At 59.6% G+C, this 19682-nt stretch overlaps 1 protein-coding gene across 1 annotated transcript in view; it reads left to right on the top strand.

Annotated features, from left to right (window-relative positions):
* CACNA2D2 (calcium voltage-gated channel auxiliary subunit alpha2delta 2) overlaps positions 1-19682 on the top strand; it is a gene marked incomplete at its 5' end in the record, with an annotated part of 200805 nt that overhangs the window by 166120 nt on the left and 15003 nt on the right. The window contains 13 exons of the mRNA XM_082487826.1: positions 736-780; positions 8097-8235; positions 12147-12278; positions 12542-12599; positions 14767-14817; positions 14989-15088; positions 15909-16067; positions 16616-16723; positions 17425-17503; positions 17697-17746; positions 18625-18714; positions 19011-19079; positions 19503-19577. Of these exons, the coding sequence (XP_082343952.1) occupies positions 736-780; positions 8097-8235; positions 12147-12278; positions 12542-12599; positions 14767-14817; positions 14989-15088; positions 15909-16067; positions 16616-16723; positions 17425-17503; positions 17697-17746; positions 18625-18714; positions 19011-19079; positions 19503-19577 (1155 nt within the window). The remainder of the gene's footprint in view (positions 1-735; positions 781-8096; positions 8236-12146; positions 12279-12541; positions 12600-14766; positions 14818-14988; positions 15089-15908; positions 16068-16615; positions 16724-17424; positions 17504-17696; positions 17747-18624; positions 18715-19010; positions 19080-19502; positions 19578-19682) is intronic.

Genomic DNA, 19682 nt, shown 5'->3' with positions numbered 1-19682 from the left:
GCCTGCATCGTGCTCGTGTCCCGGCACGCGGGGAAGAGTCTCCGAGTGCCCTTTAATTACCCCTTCTGATGGCACACGAAACGCTGTTGTGACAGCATTGCTGCTCTCTGAATTGCCTCTTTAGGAATTTTATCAGCTGCCTCGCGTCCTGACACGCAGGGAAGAGGAATCTGAGCAGACCTTTCTGCCTAAATAGGCTCTAAATACCCCAAATTAAGGACACGCGTTTCTCCGCAGAAGCAAGGACATTCTTTTTCATGTTTCTGGCGCATGAGGAGGGGAGCTCTGCTGACTTGTAGAGCTGCTGCCATGCTGCCCATGCCCGGCTCTCCGGCGGCTCCCAATGCCTGCAGCAGGACCAAAGCATCCCGGGCACAGGGACATGGTGCAGCCTCACACCTGGTGGCAGCGCAGAGGCCGCGGTCACACCAATGTCACCATCACGGGGCTGTTTGGCCATGGCGGAGGCTGTGCATGGCCCCGCACTGCTGCGGCTCAGCAGCAGCCATGAGCAGAGAGAAGCATGGCAGGCGATGGCCGGTCCTTGAAGGGCGGACGAGGGGGATGGGGGGTCCCGACCATGTCCCAGGGACAACATGGGGTGGGCAGGGCTCGGTCCCCAGCGATGTGGTGGCTACCAGCAGCATGACGAAGGTGCTGAGGGGACAAGTAAAGGGGAGGGACCCCTCTGCTATCCCTGCCCGGTACTAACTCAGCTCTCCCTTTTCTTTGCAGGAGGAAGACATTGAGTACTACGACTCTAAGGCTGACACCGAATACGTGAGTACCGTCCCCGCTGCGCCACTGGCACAGTCACCACCCTGGCTCAGCGCTGAGCCCCTCGCCGGGGCTGTTCCAGCACTGTACCAGTGGGGCATGGCACAGCGTTCGTTACAGCCGGCGTAATGAGTCTCTGCGGTGGGCAGTGAGTGCCCAGTGTGCAGCCGTGTCCCCCTGAGCCGAGCCACGGTGGCATCTGTCCACGGGTGCCAGGCCCAGCAGCAGGCAGGTGGGCAGGTCGCTCCACTGCCTGCAAAAGTTTCTAAAATTAAAGCTGGCATCTGAAATTCAAATGAAGAGCAAACCTTTAATTAGAGACTGAATCTAATTCTCTGCCCCCCTCCCAGCACAGCCGTCCTGTGATTTCTGGCAATCAGTGCTTTAAATACAGACCCGACAGCTCCGCTCTCCCGGCGTTCCCGAGGGGGCTGGCATTCTCCGGCTCCTCCGAACGGTGATGGTGGCGGCACTCAGGTGCCACGCCGTGGGCGCAGGGTGCTCCGCCGGCAATGGCTGCTGCCCTGCGGCACCCCGCTTTGCTGGAAGGTGATGGGGTCAGCTGGCTCATATGTTGTGCTGTGGGATCCTTCCAAAATAGGGGCTCGCCGGGTCAGTGATGCCCTCGGTGTGGGGCCACTGAGGAGTAGGTGTGTTGCAGTGTCCTCAGAGCTGGCCAGGAGCCTCGAGCAGAGTGGGGTGGGAGTCTGGGGACAGCCCCAGCCAGCACTGGTGCCCCAGGACTCATCCTTGCCCCAAGGCAGCGCCGGCAGCAGATGTGCCGTCGGGGATCGTACTGCAGTGGGAGCAGAGGAGTGGCAGCATGTGGTGTTGGCAGCAAACTGCTTTCAAACCACATGGCCTCATCCAAAAATAACACTCGGGTGACTCCACAAGCCTTTAAAAGGCCCTGTGGAGAGGGGAGGGGAGGATGCAGGCTTGATGAGTTCCCACCAGCTCGGGCACTGCACCCTGTACCAAGCTCCAGGTCTCCTCTCACCCTGCCGTGGAGGCGATGCCCCAGAGCAGAGCCGGGGCAGGCTGGAGCGGCAGATGGATGCCTTCAACGCAGAGCTACTGCCAAACCATGGGTGCCATTGTCCTTAGGCAGTGGCAGCAGGAGGGGTCCTCGGCAGGGGAAGCCAGAGCCACAGAGAGCTGGGAGGTGGAAGGGAGAGGTCGGGTAGGTGCTGTGACCCAAGGGGAGGGCGCTTGCTTTCCCGAGTGGGTCTCCCTGCTCAGAGTCCCACTTCTTCGGAGCAGGGGATATGTCTCCTGTCCCTCCCCTGCCTGGGTGGGGGGCCTGCCAAAGGAGGGAGGGGAGGATGCTGTTCTCCACTACAGCTCTGGAGAGGATGGAGCTAATGGGCTTAAAGTGCATTTAAGCAGATTTTGAATAGAAGCAGAGGAAAAACTGGCTGGCAGCAGGAGATGGCCCAGAGAGCAGTGCAGCTCCCTGCCCGGGGCGCCAAGGAACAGGACTGATGCATCCATCAGGCTGGGCAGGGCTTTTGTCGTCACTGCCGTGGGGCATGGGACAGGGAAGATGGACATCCCCATGTCTGGTGTTATCCTGACCGGTCCTGGTTGCCCATACCCAGCTGGTGTCAGTGGCAATCTGAGCTGGCAACTCCTGGCCAATAGCTTTGGGATTAGATATTTCTACAAGCGAGGAGAGCATCCTGGTTACTTTAGGCAGGATTAGGAAAGAGGAGGCATCTCGACCTCGGAGCTGTGGCCGTTGAGCCCTCCCGGCACCTGGGACACCGGGGAGAAACTACGCACCACAGCGTGGCACGGTGTCCCAGGGGATGGTGAGGCTCAGCTCCCTGGTCCCCAGCCCTTCGCCAAGGGAGGTTCTCGGGGAGCAATAGCCTTGCAAATCCATCATCAGCCCCACTGACTTCAGCTCTCCTCTGGGGAAAAATCAAGCAAAACTGGGGGGGTCTTCTTGCCAAGCTTCGTGGGTTCAGCAGGGAGGGCGCTTCCCTATCAATGCCCTTGCTGCTTCCCAGTGAAATCCTAGCAAATTTAATTCCGGCAAAAATAATGGAGAGAAAAGGTGACGCTGAAATAAAAAAGGAGGGAGATGATACCTGAAGGTCTGAATGGAACTAAATAGCGCTCATTCTATCTTTTCTTTATTTAGCTTCAATTTTTATATTTAAATTGAGCAGGATCTAGCTGAAATGGAGTTAGTTCTGATGGACAATGCCTATTCAACGTAACTGGGGCTTATTCACAAGCCTTATGCCGGCTTTAACTACGGAGAGAAAGAAATGAGCTTCCTATTCATTTTGCTTGCACCTCAGCTCCGCTATCTTCCTAAACAGATTTTGGATTTCCAAGTGTTTTTTAACAAATGGGAACATCAGAAATTTTTCCTCGGGGTCCCCAAGGATCTCAAAACGTTTGCAGAAGCAAAGTTTTCACCTTTCCCCGCTAGCAAGGGCTGTGGGGTTTATCCGGGGACAAGCATTCAAGTCAGCAGACGCTCTTAGTTGGGTATCACAGGGAGAACAACACAGAAATAAAGTGATTTTCCATCTTTAGTACTGTGTTTATGGCCGGGGATGATGCTTAAGTCACAGCTGAGGCCAGAATCCCCTGGCTTGTGCCGTTCTCTGGTGGGAGCTGATGGAGCCTTGCCCAGGTCCCAGCTGGAGAACCACGTTACGGACTTCATGTTCTATTTCGCATCACCCAGTAGCTGTTGGTTCCCAGGCCGTAAAGTGGCAGATGAGAGTTTTTGCTGTTGCTGCTCCTCCCATGGTTGGAGAGATTTACCCTGTGGCAGTACAGCATCCATCAGGGCCTGGGGACATCCGTGCAAGCCCTGGTCCTCGTCCCCATCCTCTCTACAGGACGCAGGGCTGATGCGAGGAGGAGAAGTGGGGTCATGTCGTTTTGTCCCCCTCCGAACCGAGCATCATCGCTTCTCCTCCTCCGTAGGCACGCAGTTTGCAGGTGAAGGTGCTGCTCACCCCAAGCACCCACCCGCCTGCTGGAGGTCCCTGGGGAGAGCGGGGCTGGCGGTGGGAGGCTATGCACCAGCCTCAGCACCCTGCGGCGCAGGGGAGAGCCCGGCGCCGGTGCCGGCTGCAGGCAGGGGCCGCACTGCTCACCCTGCATGGGAGATGCGGAGAGGAGAGGGAGGAGGGGAAAAAAAAAAAGCCCCTAAATGTCAGCAGCAGATGAAGGGTGTTGGAAAATTTAATCTTCCAACTTTCTCAACTAATGTGACATTTGGATTTCCTTCCGATAAGCTATCAGCCCCAGAAGTTTCTTTCTTTTGCCTTTTGCCTTTTTTCTTTTTTTCTTTTTTTTCCCTTCTTCTCTCCTCTGGCTGGTAATTTAAAAATAAATGGTCTAGAAAGATCTCTAAACAGTACCTTTGGCAAAGATTAAAAAAAGCGAAGTGGGATAGGGGAGCAGGCTGGCGGGAGAAGCTGATTGTTATTTATAACCTGGGCTGCTATAAAAGCGGGAACGTGGCTGGAGAACACACTGTCTCCCTCCCCGGCATTAAATTGCTGCATTTCAGGAAAAGCTGAGATATTTAAGAAGGAGAAAGGCCCTACTGCACGGGCCTGGCGTTTCTCAGCCATGTGCTGGGGGCTGGCATTTATATTCATTATTAGTAGCAATGACAACGTGTTGATATGAGTATTTCGCTGGCTTTTCCCCACTTAACATCTTCCTGGGAAATTTAAAAGGATGTGTTGGGATCTCGGTGTGCTGTAGTCTTGATCGGGCGTGTGAGGGGCAGGAGGTGGGATGCAGGGATGCTGTCAGGGTGCTGCAGCTCGCAGGAGCTCTGCTGGTGCCAAAGGTACCAGGAGGAGCACCGCGAGGGAAGGCTGTGGCTACCTAGCTGGTCTGGAGCCGCAAAACTCCAGCCGACATCCCAGAGCAGCCACCTGCGCCGCTCGCCGGATCAGCCCCGCGTTTGTCATCGGTGCTGCCATTTAAGCAGTCATCATTAGCTGTGATGGCTCGTTCCCATGGAGATGAGCAACGAACGGGGGTGTCTGCATCCGCGGGAGCTGCCTGGCCAAGGCATCGGTGCTGTGCCAGGTCACATCCCCAGCTGTGTCCACAACTCCAAACCCCATCACTGGTGGGGACCCCCCGATATAGTCCTTGTGCCCGTGGGCCTGGATGCGGTGGAGGGCAGGTACTCGCCGAGAGCGTGGCAGTCCCCAGTAAAGCTGTTGGGTAGTGCCACTGGTGCTTACTGGGTGTTGGGGCATCTCTGGGTTTTCCCCTCTGTCTGTCATTTTGAGAGACTCAAGAGAAAATGTTGTGACTGGCAACCCAGCTGCTAAAGCGCTGAAGATGGCAAAGGCTGTCGGGGCATGATGACTTCTTGCTGAAGCAATAAATACATATAATATTGATATATTGCCATGGAGTCGATTTCTAATGGTGTGTAGCAAATAATATATTCAAACCGTAGCATCTATTTGCGTTACGCTGTACATATTGTAACAGATAAATAGATGTTTCCAAGTTCTTTTGAAGTGTGATGATGAGAAATGCTGCAAAATCTGGCTGGGGGCCTGCTGAGATGCTCGCAGTTAAACTGGTGTAAATCCAGGAGAACTTGAATCATCTTTTCCTTTGCTCTAATATAAATTTCATGCAGAATTTCTTCCTCTGGCCATCCCAAGGTGGCTCCTTGTAGCCCCAGCCTAGCACCAAGATGCTCCCATCCCTGCCTGGGCTGGTGACTGCTTTGCCTGCCTTCATCCGGCTGGAAATTACCCCGTTTCAGGGGCCAAATTCAGCCTGGCTTAAACAGGAATAACTTGGTTGAGGTCAGGAGATTTATGGATAAAGGATAAACATAGCTTGGATAACATCAGCTCTTTCCTCAGGGCTGTTTGCCGTATAGGTGTCAGTGATGCATGAAGTGTCCTACGTATAGATAACTGTATATTTGTCTCCAAGATCTATACATATGCTTCTTTACAGCTACATGAATGAGAGCAGCCAGACAGTGCCCAACCTGGCAGAATACAAATTAGCCCCTCAGAAGTGGGTGGTATAACGCAATAATGATAAACAGAGGAGTGGTAATTACCTACAGTTGTTCCAGCTCGGGTGAAGTGGGGAATAACCATGCCAGCCTGGGGGAAACAGGGAGGGCTGGATTTTCCCAGCTGCCGGCGTTGGGGGGGGCAGTGGATGGGCCAGACCCAGGCAGGCTGCCCCACCGATCTGAGATGGAGAGGGACAGGGAGGTGTCCCCAGGACTTTGCTGGGCTCAGGAAAAAGAACGGTTTTAGTGTCAAAGCAGAGTTTTTGGTGCTGCGGGTGCCCTCGGGGCCACGGCTGTATCTCCTCTAATGCCTGTTCTCAGCAGGCGCCTCTAAATCACCGTCTGGTGCTCAGAGAGGTTGGCAGGGACAAACTATTGTGTGTGCAGCCACTTCCCCCCAGAGAGCTGAGCCCCCACGTTGATGGCAGGCTCGGGGCCGGCTCCGCTCTCCAGACAGCCCACGGCCCGGCACACAGCTGGGGTGCTGGCTCTGCTTCGGCATCGCGGCTTTGCAGGGTTCCAGCAGTCGGTTTTGTGCCTTTTCTCCGGATTTACATGAAATTGAGAGCATAATCTGGATTTCGATCTTGGCGACGTGGCTCGAGGGAGGTGGGGACGGTCCCTGCCCGCCTCCCGCTTGGAGACTGCGGCTGTAATTGAGTTCAGCATCTTTCTGGGCGGCTGGAGCCCCCGCGCCAGGCTCGGCTTGGTGGCGTGTTTACACTCGCAATCCATCGGCTGGAATTAAATCCCAAACCTTGCATATCAATCCTGTTATTCTCCCGAGCTGTGGCAAATGGTTTGGCCACACCTCACAATGTCAGGGGAATGTCACTGCCTTGGTGGCCGGACAGAGCTGGTGGGAGAGGAGGTGGCATCTCTGTGTCATCTGCAGAGGGGAAATGGGGAGGAGGCCAGGATGGGTTTTAAATTGGCTTCATAGTTTATTTCCCAAACACATCATTTTCCTTTAAATATATGGCTTTTCCCATGAGAAATGCAGATCTTTTGTTCCCTGAGTTTTGTCGCAAGGAGCCTGGCTGGTGGGAGAGCTGCTCACACTGGGCCACAGAGGACAGCAGGATGGGACCGTCCCCTACCTCTCGTCCCTGCTAGTGTGGGGGTGCTTTGCCGCAGGATGGTGTGCGGCGTCCCTCGGGGCAGCCGTTCCCAGCACGGCACCGCACGAGCCCTGCCTGGAGCTGCTCGCGCTTCCAGTCACGTCCGCTGTCGTTTCCGCGGGGCTGATCTCTGCCACCGCAATCAGACGGCCTTACACGGGCCCCGAGATAGGCACTTCACTCCGGAGGAGGCACAAAGGGAGAGGCACTGAGCTGCTTCTCAAGGAGAATTCGCTCCCTTGCCAGGCAGCTTGGCAGCCGAATCCGCTGCTGAACACCCCCTTTGCTTTACAGCAGCCAGAACCAGGGGAAGGTGGCCGGAGCCATCCTGTGCCCCAGCTTGGGCTTGGCATGTCCCTGCTCCTGTGCTGCCTGTCCCTGCCCGTGGATGGGGCAGGCAGCTCTGCGTCTCTGCCCCTCTTCAGCAGGGATGTAGCTCCGGTGGCACAAAGGGCCGGTGCTGCAGCACCCTCCTCCCGACCCCGAGCGTCTCACAGCCAGCTGCAAACAGCCTTCCCCGGCCACTGGACCCATGGCGGGGATGCGGCAGCTCAGAGCCGGCACCATCTCCTGGGTTTCTTTGCTCCCAGTGGGATGGTGGAGGCGATTTCCCCAGCTCTGTATTACCCCTGGTACCGGTAGCGGTACCATACTGGCAGCAGGGCCCCGGGAAGGGAGAGGAGGGCTGGGAAGGCGAGGGAGTGTGTTCCAGCGCCAGCAGTGGGGAATTCACCATCTCTCCACCATAATTAAATATTGTTTGCATTGCTTATTGACAGAGCGCTAAGCTGCACTCCGTTTTAATTTGTTCTTTGATAGTTGCCTTTTGCTGCTAATTGATTTTCAAGGCTTTTTTTTTTTTTTTGGTTTGGGGTTGGTTTTTTTTTTTTTGTCTGATTTAATACCTGCCGTGCTACCAAAGCCGGAGAGGCGAGGGTAACCCGTGCCTGCCTTCGTGCCCACCCGCTCCCAGCACCCACTCCCCTGCGCCGCCAGGGCTGGCACGGGCTGTGGGCCAAATCCGGGGTGAGAGCCGGCACTGCTGGTCTCTGCAGGGGCACGGATGGTGGTGGGTGTTGGGCGGTGGCATTCCTGGCATGCAGTCTGAGTCTGGCAGCCGTGAGTGACCCCGTGTGCTCTGCTCCTTCCCCCAGGACGATCCCGACGGAGAAGAGATTGAGAGGGAGAAGTCCAATTCCTTGAAGCTGGAGTTCACCGATGACACCAACTTCAAGACCAAGGTTAACTATTCGTACGCTGCCGTGCAGATCCCCACGGACATCTACAAAGGCTGTGAGTGCCCCTCCTCACCTGCTCCGCTCTGCGCTGCTGGGCCGGGCTCAGCCTCTGCCTCTCCGGCTCAGGGTGCTGCAGCCCCAGGGACCATCACCCCAGGGTTGTCCCAGCTGGGTCTCGGTGCCAGGACAGCGCTGACAAAAGGCAAAGTCACCATGTTTAGGACAGAGGTGACAGCGTGTCCCTCCCCAGGGACTCTCAAGAGCTCAACACGGGCCAAAGAGGCAAATCGGGGGTTAGGGATTATTAGGGAAGGGATGGAGAGCAAAGGAGAACTGATAATTATGGCACAGGTTAAAGCTCAGCTGCGCCCACACGGCTGTGATCCTCCCCGCAGAAATGCTCAGCAAAGCTCAAGGAGGTTCAAAGCGGGCGCCGGAGATGATCAGAGGGACAGAGCAGCTCTGTGCAGGAGCAATTAGAGACAGCAACTCCCAGCTCATCGAAGGGAGCGAGACGGGGCTGAGCAGTGGGAGAGGGGGAAGCAGGGATGCTTCCTCACTGTTTTCGGGCTGCTGAGGGTGTTAAAAGGGAAGAAGAGCAGCTGAAATCCTGCAGGAAGGCAACGAGGGTGATTGCAGGACACTGCGATCGGAGGGCACGGGCTGCCCCAGGAAGGGGAACCAGGTCGGGGGCCAGCCCGGGAGTGAGCAGGGAGGGATGGGCAGACAGATGGATGGACGGACAGACGGATGGGATAGGATGTGCCACACCAGCCTGCAGTCCCCAGCGGGAGGTGACAGAGTCCCTGAGCTTCCAGAGCTCTCTCCTACCTGGCCCTGCTGTGGTGGCACATGGTGACAAGTCGGTCTCCATTTCCCTCTAGTGGCTGCTCTGCACTGAGCTGGGGACTGCTCCTGGCTTGGAGATCATCCTCCAGCACCCGCGGGCCACATCCTGTGCCCAGCCCCAGACCCTGCTGTTGGGGGGCACTCCTCATCTCCCCACACCGCCAAGGGCACCACCGTCCCTGCTCCCTCTTGTCTTGGTGGCAGGAGGGCTCCTGCGTGGTCACGGTGGTGCCGGGGGCTGAACTCACATTCCTGCCCCAAGTGGCACTTTTTCAGTATGGGCTTGTTAGCAGCACGGCCGCACTCAGAGCCGCATCGGTGTGACGATTTCACCGCGGTGTCAGTGGTGTCAGTGGATTAGAAATTTGCAATTAGTTTTATTACCCAGCTAGCGCGGGCCAGGCAGCTAATGAAGCACATCAGGTGAGCAGGGGGCGGGCGAGCGAGTGGGGTGGGCTGCGCAGGATGAAATATTCATTACTCCTCACCCCTGCTCTCCAGCCGATGCTGCGGCTGATGCCCTGCCACGGCCACGTAAATCACCCCACTCACCATGGGATGAGGGCAAATTGGAGCTTAACATGCTCCGTGGACTCACCACCACGTGGAGAGGGATGCTGGAGAGGGAACGGGGCGGTGGGGGATCCCAGGGGGCAAAGGGGCTGTGGCCACAGGCACAGCGGTGCGTGGGCACAGGGATCAGACCCTGCCCAGCAACCAAAAGCCAAGGTGCAAAGCAGGGTGCTCAGCCACTGCACCCCGGAGAGTGGGTTTGGGGTGTGGGCACAGGGCCTCCTGTGTGCCCGTCCCTGCTGGGGACACCGGCAAGCATGGCCAGTCCCCGCAGAGCCATGGGAAGGGAGCGTCTCCCCAGTGGGACCTGGCGGAGAGGCACTATCGCTGCCTGGCACGCTAATTAAACCACTGCGGAGACGCCCTCCGCCGTCACCCCTCGCTACACACACAAATTACATCCTATATGTGTTTTATTTACTGTGCTGTTTTTAATTAAATCTGCCATCGCTCGCTGGTGGGGCGGGGCTGGGCTCACCCAGATGGGGACAGAGACGAGATGGGGACAGGGACGGGGATGTCACTGGGGGGGGGGGGCTGGCAGCTCTGACCTTGACCAAGGGGGACAGGAGCCATCTCGACCTCAGGCACAACCTCCCACCCGATGAGCCACAGCTCATCCCTCCACGCAGGAGCAGGGTGTGGGGGCTGTTTGTGCGCAGGGAGGGTGTCGGGGCAGCATTCACGCCCAGGGATGGTATAGGGGCCACATTCACGTGCAAGGATGGTATAAAGACTGCAGTGATGTGCAGGGATGATTATAGCGGCTGCGTTCACCTGCAGAGGTGGTATAGGGGCTCTGTATGTTCACAGGGAGGGTATAGGGGCAGCTTTCATGCACAGGGATGTATAGGGGCTGAGTTTGTTTGCAGGGATGGTATAGGGACTGTGTTTACGGGGATGATATGGGGGCTAAATTCAAGCACAGGGAATGTATAGGGGCTGCATTTGTACACAGGGAGGATATAGGGGCTGTGTTTGTGTGCAGGGATGGTATAGGGGCCGTGTTTGTTCACAGGGATGATATGGGGGCTACATTCATGTACAGGGTCTCCGTTCATGCTCAGGGACGATATAGGGGCTGTGTTTCTGTGCATTCGTCACGAGCCTGGTGTGGTTGACAGGCCCAGAGGGACTGGGGGTGCGAGCACTGCTGGGGCTGCCGGGGCTATGTCGGTGCCCAGCACGGTGCCAGCAGCACTGCCCGGGGCTGCTCCCGGTGGGCAGGAGCCTGGCAGCCTGCTCGCGGCCCCTTCTCCTGGGAAAAAACACATCCTGTGACAGAGCCAAACAAGAAATCACCCTAAGTGCCCAGATAACAGCGCCGTGCGCAGGCACGGTGCTGAGAAACGGCTGGGGAGACACAGAGTAAATCGCGGTTTGAAGGCACAGCTGCCCGAGGGAAGAAGTCTTCTTCAGCGGTGGTGCTCGGAATGAGTGACCTGGGATTCACCTGCCCGTGTCCTACCAGTGCCTCGGGGCTGTGGTGAAGGCTTGAATGGGTGATGACAGTGTTTCAAAGAGGGACAAGTGTGCGAGGAAGCTTTAGGAGAGCTAAATATACTCATCAAACGCATGGCAGCTCCCCTGCAGCACTACACCGGTTGCTCTGCCCAATGCGGAGGAGAGGAGCTGCTCCAGGGAGCTCTTGCACCCCAAAAATGCATTGGGAGTCCCCCAGGGAGGGAACAGCACCTGGCCTCGGGGTGCTGCCGGCTGCCTGCTCCTGCCGGCAGTGGCACCCCTGGCTCCTCCACACGGTGGTCCTGGGGTGGCCCAGCACGGGCTGCTGGGGGACACCATGGTGCCTGCCCAGGGTTCGGCGCACCCGTGGCATTTGGGGTACCCCAAAGGGCCCTGTAAGCGTGGGGAGCTCCCGCTGTCCCCGAGGCAGCCTCCTTGCTGGCCGGCCAGCCCCGTACCTGCCTTGCCATGCCAGCCCCCCTTGATTAATCACAGGCTGGGGCTGCTGGCAGCTTATCTTTTGCTTTAATAGCTGAATAATTTAAAACTGCTGTTTACCAGCATCTTAATTGCTTTTGCATCAGGTGCGAGGGCCAGCGGGAATGCAGAGTGCAGCCCGGGAGGCTCCGCGTGGCCCCACAGGGACACAGCCCCTCGGTTTCCCAGCTGGTGGCTGTCCCCGGGCAGCGGGACTGGCACGGTGGTGGGAGGAGCGGGGGGTTTTGCCAGGAAGGGAGTGAGATGGCAAGACTGCTGTCCGCAGTGGTGACTGTCCCTGCCCTAGAGCCAGGGGATGGGGATAGTGAGCGCTCGGGGGAGCACTGGAGGGTGGCTTTGGTCTCTGGGGACAAGGGACAGCAGGCTGATGCTGGAGCCCCATGGGAGCGAGGGGGCCGGGGGGATGCAGGAGCAGCTGCAAAGCCCCTGTGGGCTCCTCGGTGGGAAGGGGCAGAGGGGACATGCTGCCTCTCCCTCCCTGCCATCAACATGGGGACACCGTGGTCCCCATCACTCCCAGCCCACCCCAGGCTCAGGTGCTCCCCCGCACTCACCCACCGCCCCCGGCTCTGTCTCCTGCAGCCACCGTCATCCTCAACGAGCTGAACTGGACACAGGCACTAGAGGATGTCTTCATCGAGAACCGGAAGGAGGATCCCTCCCTGCTCTGGCAGGTGTTTGGCAGCGCCACTGGCGTCACCCGCTACTACCCTGGTGCGTGGTGGGGGGCAGCGGGGGGCGGTTGCCGGGGGGGTGCTGGCCAAGGGCATCCTGGGCCCTTCTCACCGTGAGATGCGGGTGAGCATCCCCTGGGAGGCACCTGGCACACGTAACTGTACTGTGCCCATCGGTGTGAGCTCCCCGCCGGAGCCTGCTGCTTCCTTGGCCGTGGTCATCCCTCTGCCCTGTCCCCCACGTCCCCCTGTATCCACCCTGGGACAGGTCCACCTCACTTATCGCCTGCCTTGCCCCCGCAGCCACCCCGTGGAGAGCCCCCAATAAGATCGACCTCTACGACGTGCGCAGGCGGCCCTGGTAAGGGGGAACCAGGTGGGATGGGGGGTCCCTTTGCCAGTCATTCCCGGCCAGGAGCAGCCAGCTCCCTCCCCTCTTCTTTTCACACATGGTTGGCATTGGCAAGCAGACACTGTAACACAGGCAGGGGCATCCGAGCTGCAGCTCTCAGCTCCTGCTTCCCTCCCCTCTTCCTGGGAAAGCAGAGCGGGACAGAGAGATAAATCCTTGGATACAGATCAAGCACGCAGAGCTGCCCTTCATCCTGGTCCCACCTGCAGCCGCGGCTGCTGGCCTTCAGTCCCGGCCAGCATTCCCATCCAAACGGGAAAACAGAGTCGGGGAGCTGGGAGGATGGAGAGGGAAGCAGCCAGGCAGTGCCAGGCTGTGTTTAAGCGATAGCTGCAAGCGGCCATTTAGCCGCACACTGAGTGAGGCGGGATTGAATCGCTTCCCCTTAGCCCAGGTAGAGGTGCCGGCTTGGCAGCGCTAATTATCAGCTGGTAATTATCATGCAGCTGGGGGAGCTGCAGTCCCATCCTGCCCACGGTTGCTGCCTCAAAACGTGGGCACGGAGATGAAAGCAGGCACAGGTCTCTGGCACGTGCCTGGGGAGCTGTGTATCCCAGGGGAGCAGCCCCTGCCCGTCCCCCTGCCCGCGCCGGGAGCTGCCCCCGCTCCTTGTCAGAAAATTAATGGCCCTGCTACTATGGTTAATTGTCTTTGATTGCTCCACATTAATTATTAACTGTTCGCCGCCGCAGAGTCCGTGCAGGTTATTGGCAGAGGGGGGACTGGCAGGCTGTTTTGGGGGGGGGCCTGCTGATGCGTATTATGGGGGCTACCAAGCCCAGCTAGCCCAGCTGCGTGCCCACTAGCCAGGCTGGCCACCCACTTGCCCACCCAGCCATGGAGGAGCAGCAGCACCCTTCATGCTGGGGGGCAGCACATCCCCTGAGACACCCCTTTGGGGTCCTCTCTTGCCCCTCTGCCGGGGTCCGGTGGGGCACACAGCCCTCGACGCCCCACTGCCAGACCCAGATGGGGCCATGGGCCTGCCGGCAGCCTCAGCAGGGCAGCCGATGCTGCTCGCCTGCCTTCCCCTCCCTTGATGAATGGCACTATTAACCACAGCCTTCTCCCGCGGAGCCCGGGGTATTCATCTGAGCAGGGCAGCCAGAGATGGATGCTCTGCCACAACCCATTAAGGGCAGCATCTTAGTTGGGCTCCTCGCCGCACTGGCAGCCCAGCCCCGGTGGAGCGGGGCAGGCACCGAGCCCCCCGGGCCCCTCCAGTCATCAGGAAGCCTGCAGGCAACTGCCTGCACCTCCTGCACCCCAGCATGAGCGTGGAGGGGTGTTGAGGGGATGTGGCAGCCATGCCCAGAGCGCCCCATGTGCCAGCATGCCAGCATCCCACCAGGGTAATCACTTGTAATTAGGGAACATCAGGACCTGGGATTAGCAATCAGAGCCTGCCCCTTCCCCGGTCCTCCCCAGTAATGGTGAGTAATTGATACTAATAACACACTAATTAATTCATATCAGGCCTGATCCTGATCAAGCTAATGATGAGGCTCCCTTGGACTTCAGCAGTGGCAGGATCAGGCCCCACGCGGTGGGGCGGGAAGGCTGGGCTGTGCCTGGCCGTTGCCGGGACGGGTGCTCAGCACCATGCTGGCTCGGTCCCACGCAGGATGGCACAGCAGGGCCGGGAGTGGGTGCTTCGAGGGGTGAGGAAGAGTTCCCTAATTGTTTTCAGGGGGGAGGATTTGCGTAGTATTATTATTTTTCCTCCTCGTTGCTAAAAATAACCTAATCAGCCTGGCCTTTGAAGCTACCAGGGGGGTAAATAGCATCTTAATATGGATGTGTGTGTCAGCATAATCAGCGCGCAGAAAAGGGCCTGCGATGATGGAAGAGTTTAGCATTTAGAGCTCATTAGGCTGATACGGTACCGAGCGGCGGGTCGCTGGCAGTCTGCCGTGCTGTGCCGCATCCTCGCCTCTGCTTGCCTTGTCCTTGCTCCTCGCCACAGGGTGACCGCAGCCGCGGGCATGCAGACACTCTCAGCACGGCTCCCCGGCCACGTGCCCTGGCAGAGCTTTGCTCTTGGGCTACATCCAGCAGGGTCGGGGTCCCCCCCAAAAATGAGTCGAGCCTGCTGACCCTGCTCTGCGCCCCGCAGGTACATCCAAGGCGCCTCCTCCCCGAAGGACATGGTCATCATCGTGGACGTGTGAGTACACGAGTGGGGGCCATGGCTGGGCTGAGCCAGGCCAGGATGGTGGCACAACTCACCGGGGAGCCACTGTCCCACCAGTGGCCCTGGAAGCTGTGTGGGACAGTGCTGCCGGGGAGCCCCATGCCCCTTCGCTGCCAAGCCCCCAGCACCCTTCTTTCCTGCCAGGAGCGGCAGCGTGAGCGGCCTCACCCTCAAGCTGATGAAGACCTCTGTCTATGAGATGCTGGACACCCTCTCAGATGATGACTACGTCAACGTGGCCTCGGTGAGTGCTGTGGGGCAGGCAGCTGGGCTGTGCCCCCCGGGCAGCACCCAGCTCCCCACCGCAGGAGCCCTTTGCCCCCAGACCCACCTGGCCAGTGGCTCTGCAGAGGGATAAATGCCTTTTCTTCTTCTTAACCACCCTCCTGCACATCAGCAAGGAAGTGTCTGCTCAGGGTTCGGCTGTACGTGGTGGTGAACGAAAGCCACCTCCATCACGGGGCGTTTGGCAGAGGTGCTCTGGGGGCGATCCCAACCAGCCATCTTCTGTCTGTCACCAGGCAGTGACATCACGCCCCCCGTGGCGATGTCACCAGCCCGTGACCTCACGCAGCACAGTGGCTGTGCCACCACATCTGTGCATCGCTGGGCACCCAGCCCATGCCGGCCCTCCCCTGTCTGGCCGCAAGCACGCCAGAGCTAATTAACGTGTCTGGCCTGGCTCCGTTAGCTGGATCGCTGCTCCCCTAATGAATGGGCCCTATTGCCAGCAAATGAAGCCGTAAGCGAGAGGCAGCACCTGCTCCCGCTGCCGGCACGGCACAGCACAGCACAGCACGGAACAGCACGGCACACCTGCCTGCATGAGCCCGGGGGGTCCTGCGGAAGTGACGGTGCAGGCGAGCCGTGCCGAGCAGCTCAGTGCTGGGTTTGGCCCGAGCCAAGCCCCGGTCTCAGCATCCGCCATCCCTGGGACGTGGGACATGGGATGCTCCAGCCGCCTCCCACCCATGGGAGCTGAGTGTGGTGGGTGGTTTATGCCCACAGGGGGCTGCCTTTGGGTCCCCTTTCTGCAACCCTCTCCCCTCCTTTTTGCCTCCCAGTTCAACGAGAAGGCGAAGCCGGTGTCATGCTTCAAGCACCTAGTGCAGGCCAACATCCGGAACAAGAAGGTCTTCAAGGAGGACGTGCAGGGGATGGTGGCCAAGGGCACGACGGACTACAAGGCTGGCTTTGAGTATGCCTTCGACCAGCTGCAGAACGTGAGCTGGGGGCCGGGCTGGGGGCTGGGGGGGTGGCAGAGGGCACCTATGGGTGCTGGGGGCGATGGGAGGGCTCCATGCACCTGGCTGCTGCCCCGTGCCTGGGGCTTTGACATGCAGAGGGCTCCTTGTCCTCCCTTGTAACACCATGGCAGGGGATATCCCATTCCCCAGCACCCTCTAGCAGAGGTTTTGCTGGAGCTGCTGCCCCGCTGGGTTATTAAAAGTTAGCAGGACTGGGTGGAGGGGGCCGGATCCAGCCAGACAACGTGCCAGAACCAAAATAAAGATGAATGGTGCTATTAGGTGCCGGGCGGCAATAGCCACAGCATCATTTCCAAGCAGACAGCATCCCTCTTCTTGCCCGTTCACCCTGGACTCTCTCACCCCGGAGAAACAGGCCGGGAAAAAGAGATGGGTCAGGGTTAGCCCTCCTGGCCCACCGCTGTTCGCGGCCACATCCAGCCCGGTTCCCAGCCGCATCCCACCCCACGCCTGGCACCGCTTGCTCCGGGCCTGGCCTCAGGCGCCGTCTCTCTGCCCCGCAGTCCAACATCACGCGTGCCAACTGCAACAAGATGATCATGATGTTCACGGACGGCGGCGAGGACCGGGTGCAGGACGTCTTTGAGAAGTACAACTGGCCCAATAAGACGGTGAGGGGCTGTGGGGTCAAGTGCCAGGCTGGGGCTGCTCACGGAGGAGGGAGATGGCTGCTTCAGCTCCGTTGCTGGCTTCTGCCTCATTAGCCTGATCGCTATCCTCTCTCCTTGATAGCCTGCTCCTGCACTGAGCTGCTTCCCTGTAATGGGATTGCTGATGCCCTGGTGCCATTTATAGCCGGCTCCCACCTTGGGAGGGACCAGGTGCCCCACAGGCTGCTGGGGAGGGGCTGGTGGGCTCTGCAACTGCCAGCCCTGAAGGGAGCACACCCCAAGCATGAGGACAAGCAAGCAGATGAACTGGCAGAAGGGTCCCCATTGCTTCCCAGGACCTGGAGACCCATGGGGTAGGGGAGTTCTGGTCCACGTGGGACCCTCAGAGAGCACAGACCCCTCTGGGTGCAGTGCTGCCCCAGCACGAGGACTCCTGTGGTAGGTGGCTTGGGCCAACGCAGTGACACTGGGACAGGACTGGCCAGGGCTGGGCGAATAGAGAGGGGCTCCCTTGCTGCCAGCACAGCCAGCACTCACAGGAGCCGCCTTCTGCCCACCTGCGCTTGGCGGTGGGTAGCACGGTCTGTGGGCCATGGCAGGCAATGCCACACTGTCCCCGGGAGGTTGCCATCAGCCGGGAGCACCGGGTGCAGAAACCAGGGTGCCCAGTGGACGGTCCTCACCACCGCGTTCTGCCATAGGTGCGGGTCTTCACCTTCTCCGTTGGGCAGCACAACTACGACGTGACCCCGCTGCAATGGATGGCCTGCGCCAACAAAGGTGAGCAGGGCCGGCACCCAGCTGGCACAGGAGGCTGCGGGCCACTGGGGTCACCCATCACATGGGGGCTGGCACCCCTGCTCCTGTGCATGCCGCTGCCGGCAAGGCACTGGCTAATGCCCTGGAGGGCTGGACAGACAGCTGGACAGGCAGATAGACAGCTCTCCAGCTGACTTTCTCTTTCTTTTCCAAGGTTACTACTTTGAAATCCCCTCCATTGGCGCCATCCGCATCAACACGCAGGTATGGCTGGGTGCAGGCAGGGTGCAGGCAGGCAGGCAGCGCTGCCCTCCAGGGGTGCCCTGCCTGGGGGCGCACTTGGGCAGCCCCAGCCCTGCTGCGGAGAGCCTAACGGCTGGCAGCCGGTGTGGCAGCGAGCTGGGGAGCCGAGCCTTGCCCTCCGCCAAGCCTCACGCTATTGAAATAAGCAATTCATCTTCTGCAGCTCCCCACGGACCTGCCGCCTTTTGAGTGACTAATTATGAAACATCAGGCGTTAATCAGCACAGAGCAGAGCCGAGTGTGGGCAGGGAGCAAGCGCGGGCAGGGCCGGCCCCAGCAGCACCCCTGGGGCAGAGCCAGGCACTTCCACCCCACACCCCATCTCCCTGCCCCTTTTCTGCCCCTTTTCTTTGTTGGATGTGCACGAGGTGCCACGGTGGGCAGGTGACAGGGGTCCCCGAGCGGGGCAGGGCTGGCATCATGGCACAAGGGCTGCCCCCCTGCCCAGGGGTCTGCCTTGGCAAGGTGAGCCAGGATAAGGGAAATCTGCCCTGGGAGAAGACCCCAAAAGGCTGGTGGTGGCAGGCAGGGAGACAGCAGTGACGGTGGTCCAGGCGTGAGGGAGCAAGCCCAGCCCCGGGGATGGCTGGGAGCCAGGGGGACTCTGGCTGGCACTGCGATGGAGAGCAGCACCCTGTCTGTTCTGTTCCCAGCTGGAGCCATTACCCTCGGTTTGGTAGCTTCCCCCCCCCCCCAGCTCAGCCTGCAGTAGGGGGTTTGCACCAAGCGCTCTCTTAATCATCTCTGGGGCATGCATGGGGACAGGGGTGTCACTGGGTTGGAGCAGGGAGGCATCCTGTCTCCCATGTCATGCTTTCCCCTGCGCTGTGTCCCTGCAGGAGTACCTGGATGTGCTGGGCAGACCCATGGTGCTGGCCGGGAACCGAGCCAAGCAGGTTCAGTGGACCAATGTCTACCAGGATGCTCTGGTAAGGACCCGCTGCCCCAGGGTGCAGGTGGGGACACCAGCCCCAGGGGTCCCGCACAGCCCCGGGATGCAGGTGGGGACACCAGCCCCAGGGTCCCGCACAGCCCCGGGATGCAGATGGGGACACCAGCCCCAGGGTCCCACACAGCCCCGGGATGCAGATGGGGACACCAGCCCCAGGGTCCCACACTGCACATGCCCCCATCTCCCTTGCCAGGGGGGTAACCCCACTCTGCTGCCCAACCCCAGCTCTGGGGCCAGCGAGGGGCCATGGGACACCCTTCTGTGCTTGTGCAGGGGCTGGGCCTGGTGGTGACGGGCACGTTGCCAGTGTTCAACCTGACAGAGGACAGCAGTGACAGGAAGGTAGGAGGCTGTGGCTGCCACCACCCCGGCTGCACCGGGACCCCTGGGGTGGGGCCGTGGCATGGTGGGGAGGGTGCCCTGATGCTGGACACGTGGCTGTGGGGTGGGGGCATCGGCACCCCTGGGGTGTTGCCTGCTCTGCACCCCCTCCCTGGCATGAGACCGGGGTGGCTGCTGTCTCCAGGACCCAAAATGGCTTTGGCTGGCTCTCACGGTTCAATGGGGACAGCTGGGGTCCCTGAGGGGTGCAGCATCCTATAGAGGGCTGCTGGGGGACCACCCTGTGCCCCTGTGGTGCCCAGATCTGACCCACACGTCCCCAGAGGGCGAGGAGGTCCATCTCCCTGTTTCCCTGTCCCTGCGCTGGTGGTGGCAGGTGACAGCCCTGCTCCCAGCTGCCTCTTTCCATGCACTTCCTTCTAGAACCAGCTCATCCTGGGCGTGATGGGGATCGACGTGGCTCTCAACGACATCAAGAGGCTGACGCCACGATACAACGTGCGTGGGGGCCCCTTCCCCTCCGTCCCTGCCCTGCACTCCCCGAGCCCAGCGTGGGAGCCCGCTGCAGGGAGCCCCAGGCTGCACCCCCCAGCACCCCATAGC

This window comes from Vanellus vanellus (assembly GCF_965231255.1).
Source record: "Vanellus vanellus genome assembly, chromosome: 9".
In the NCBI taxonomy this organism is placed as follows: domain Eukaryota; kingdom Metazoa; phylum Chordata; class Aves; order Charadriiformes; family Charadriidae; genus Vanellus; species Vanellus vanellus.
The sequence above is the reverse complement of the archived record's forward strand: the minus strand, read 5'-3'. Positions and strand labels throughout refer to the sequence as shown.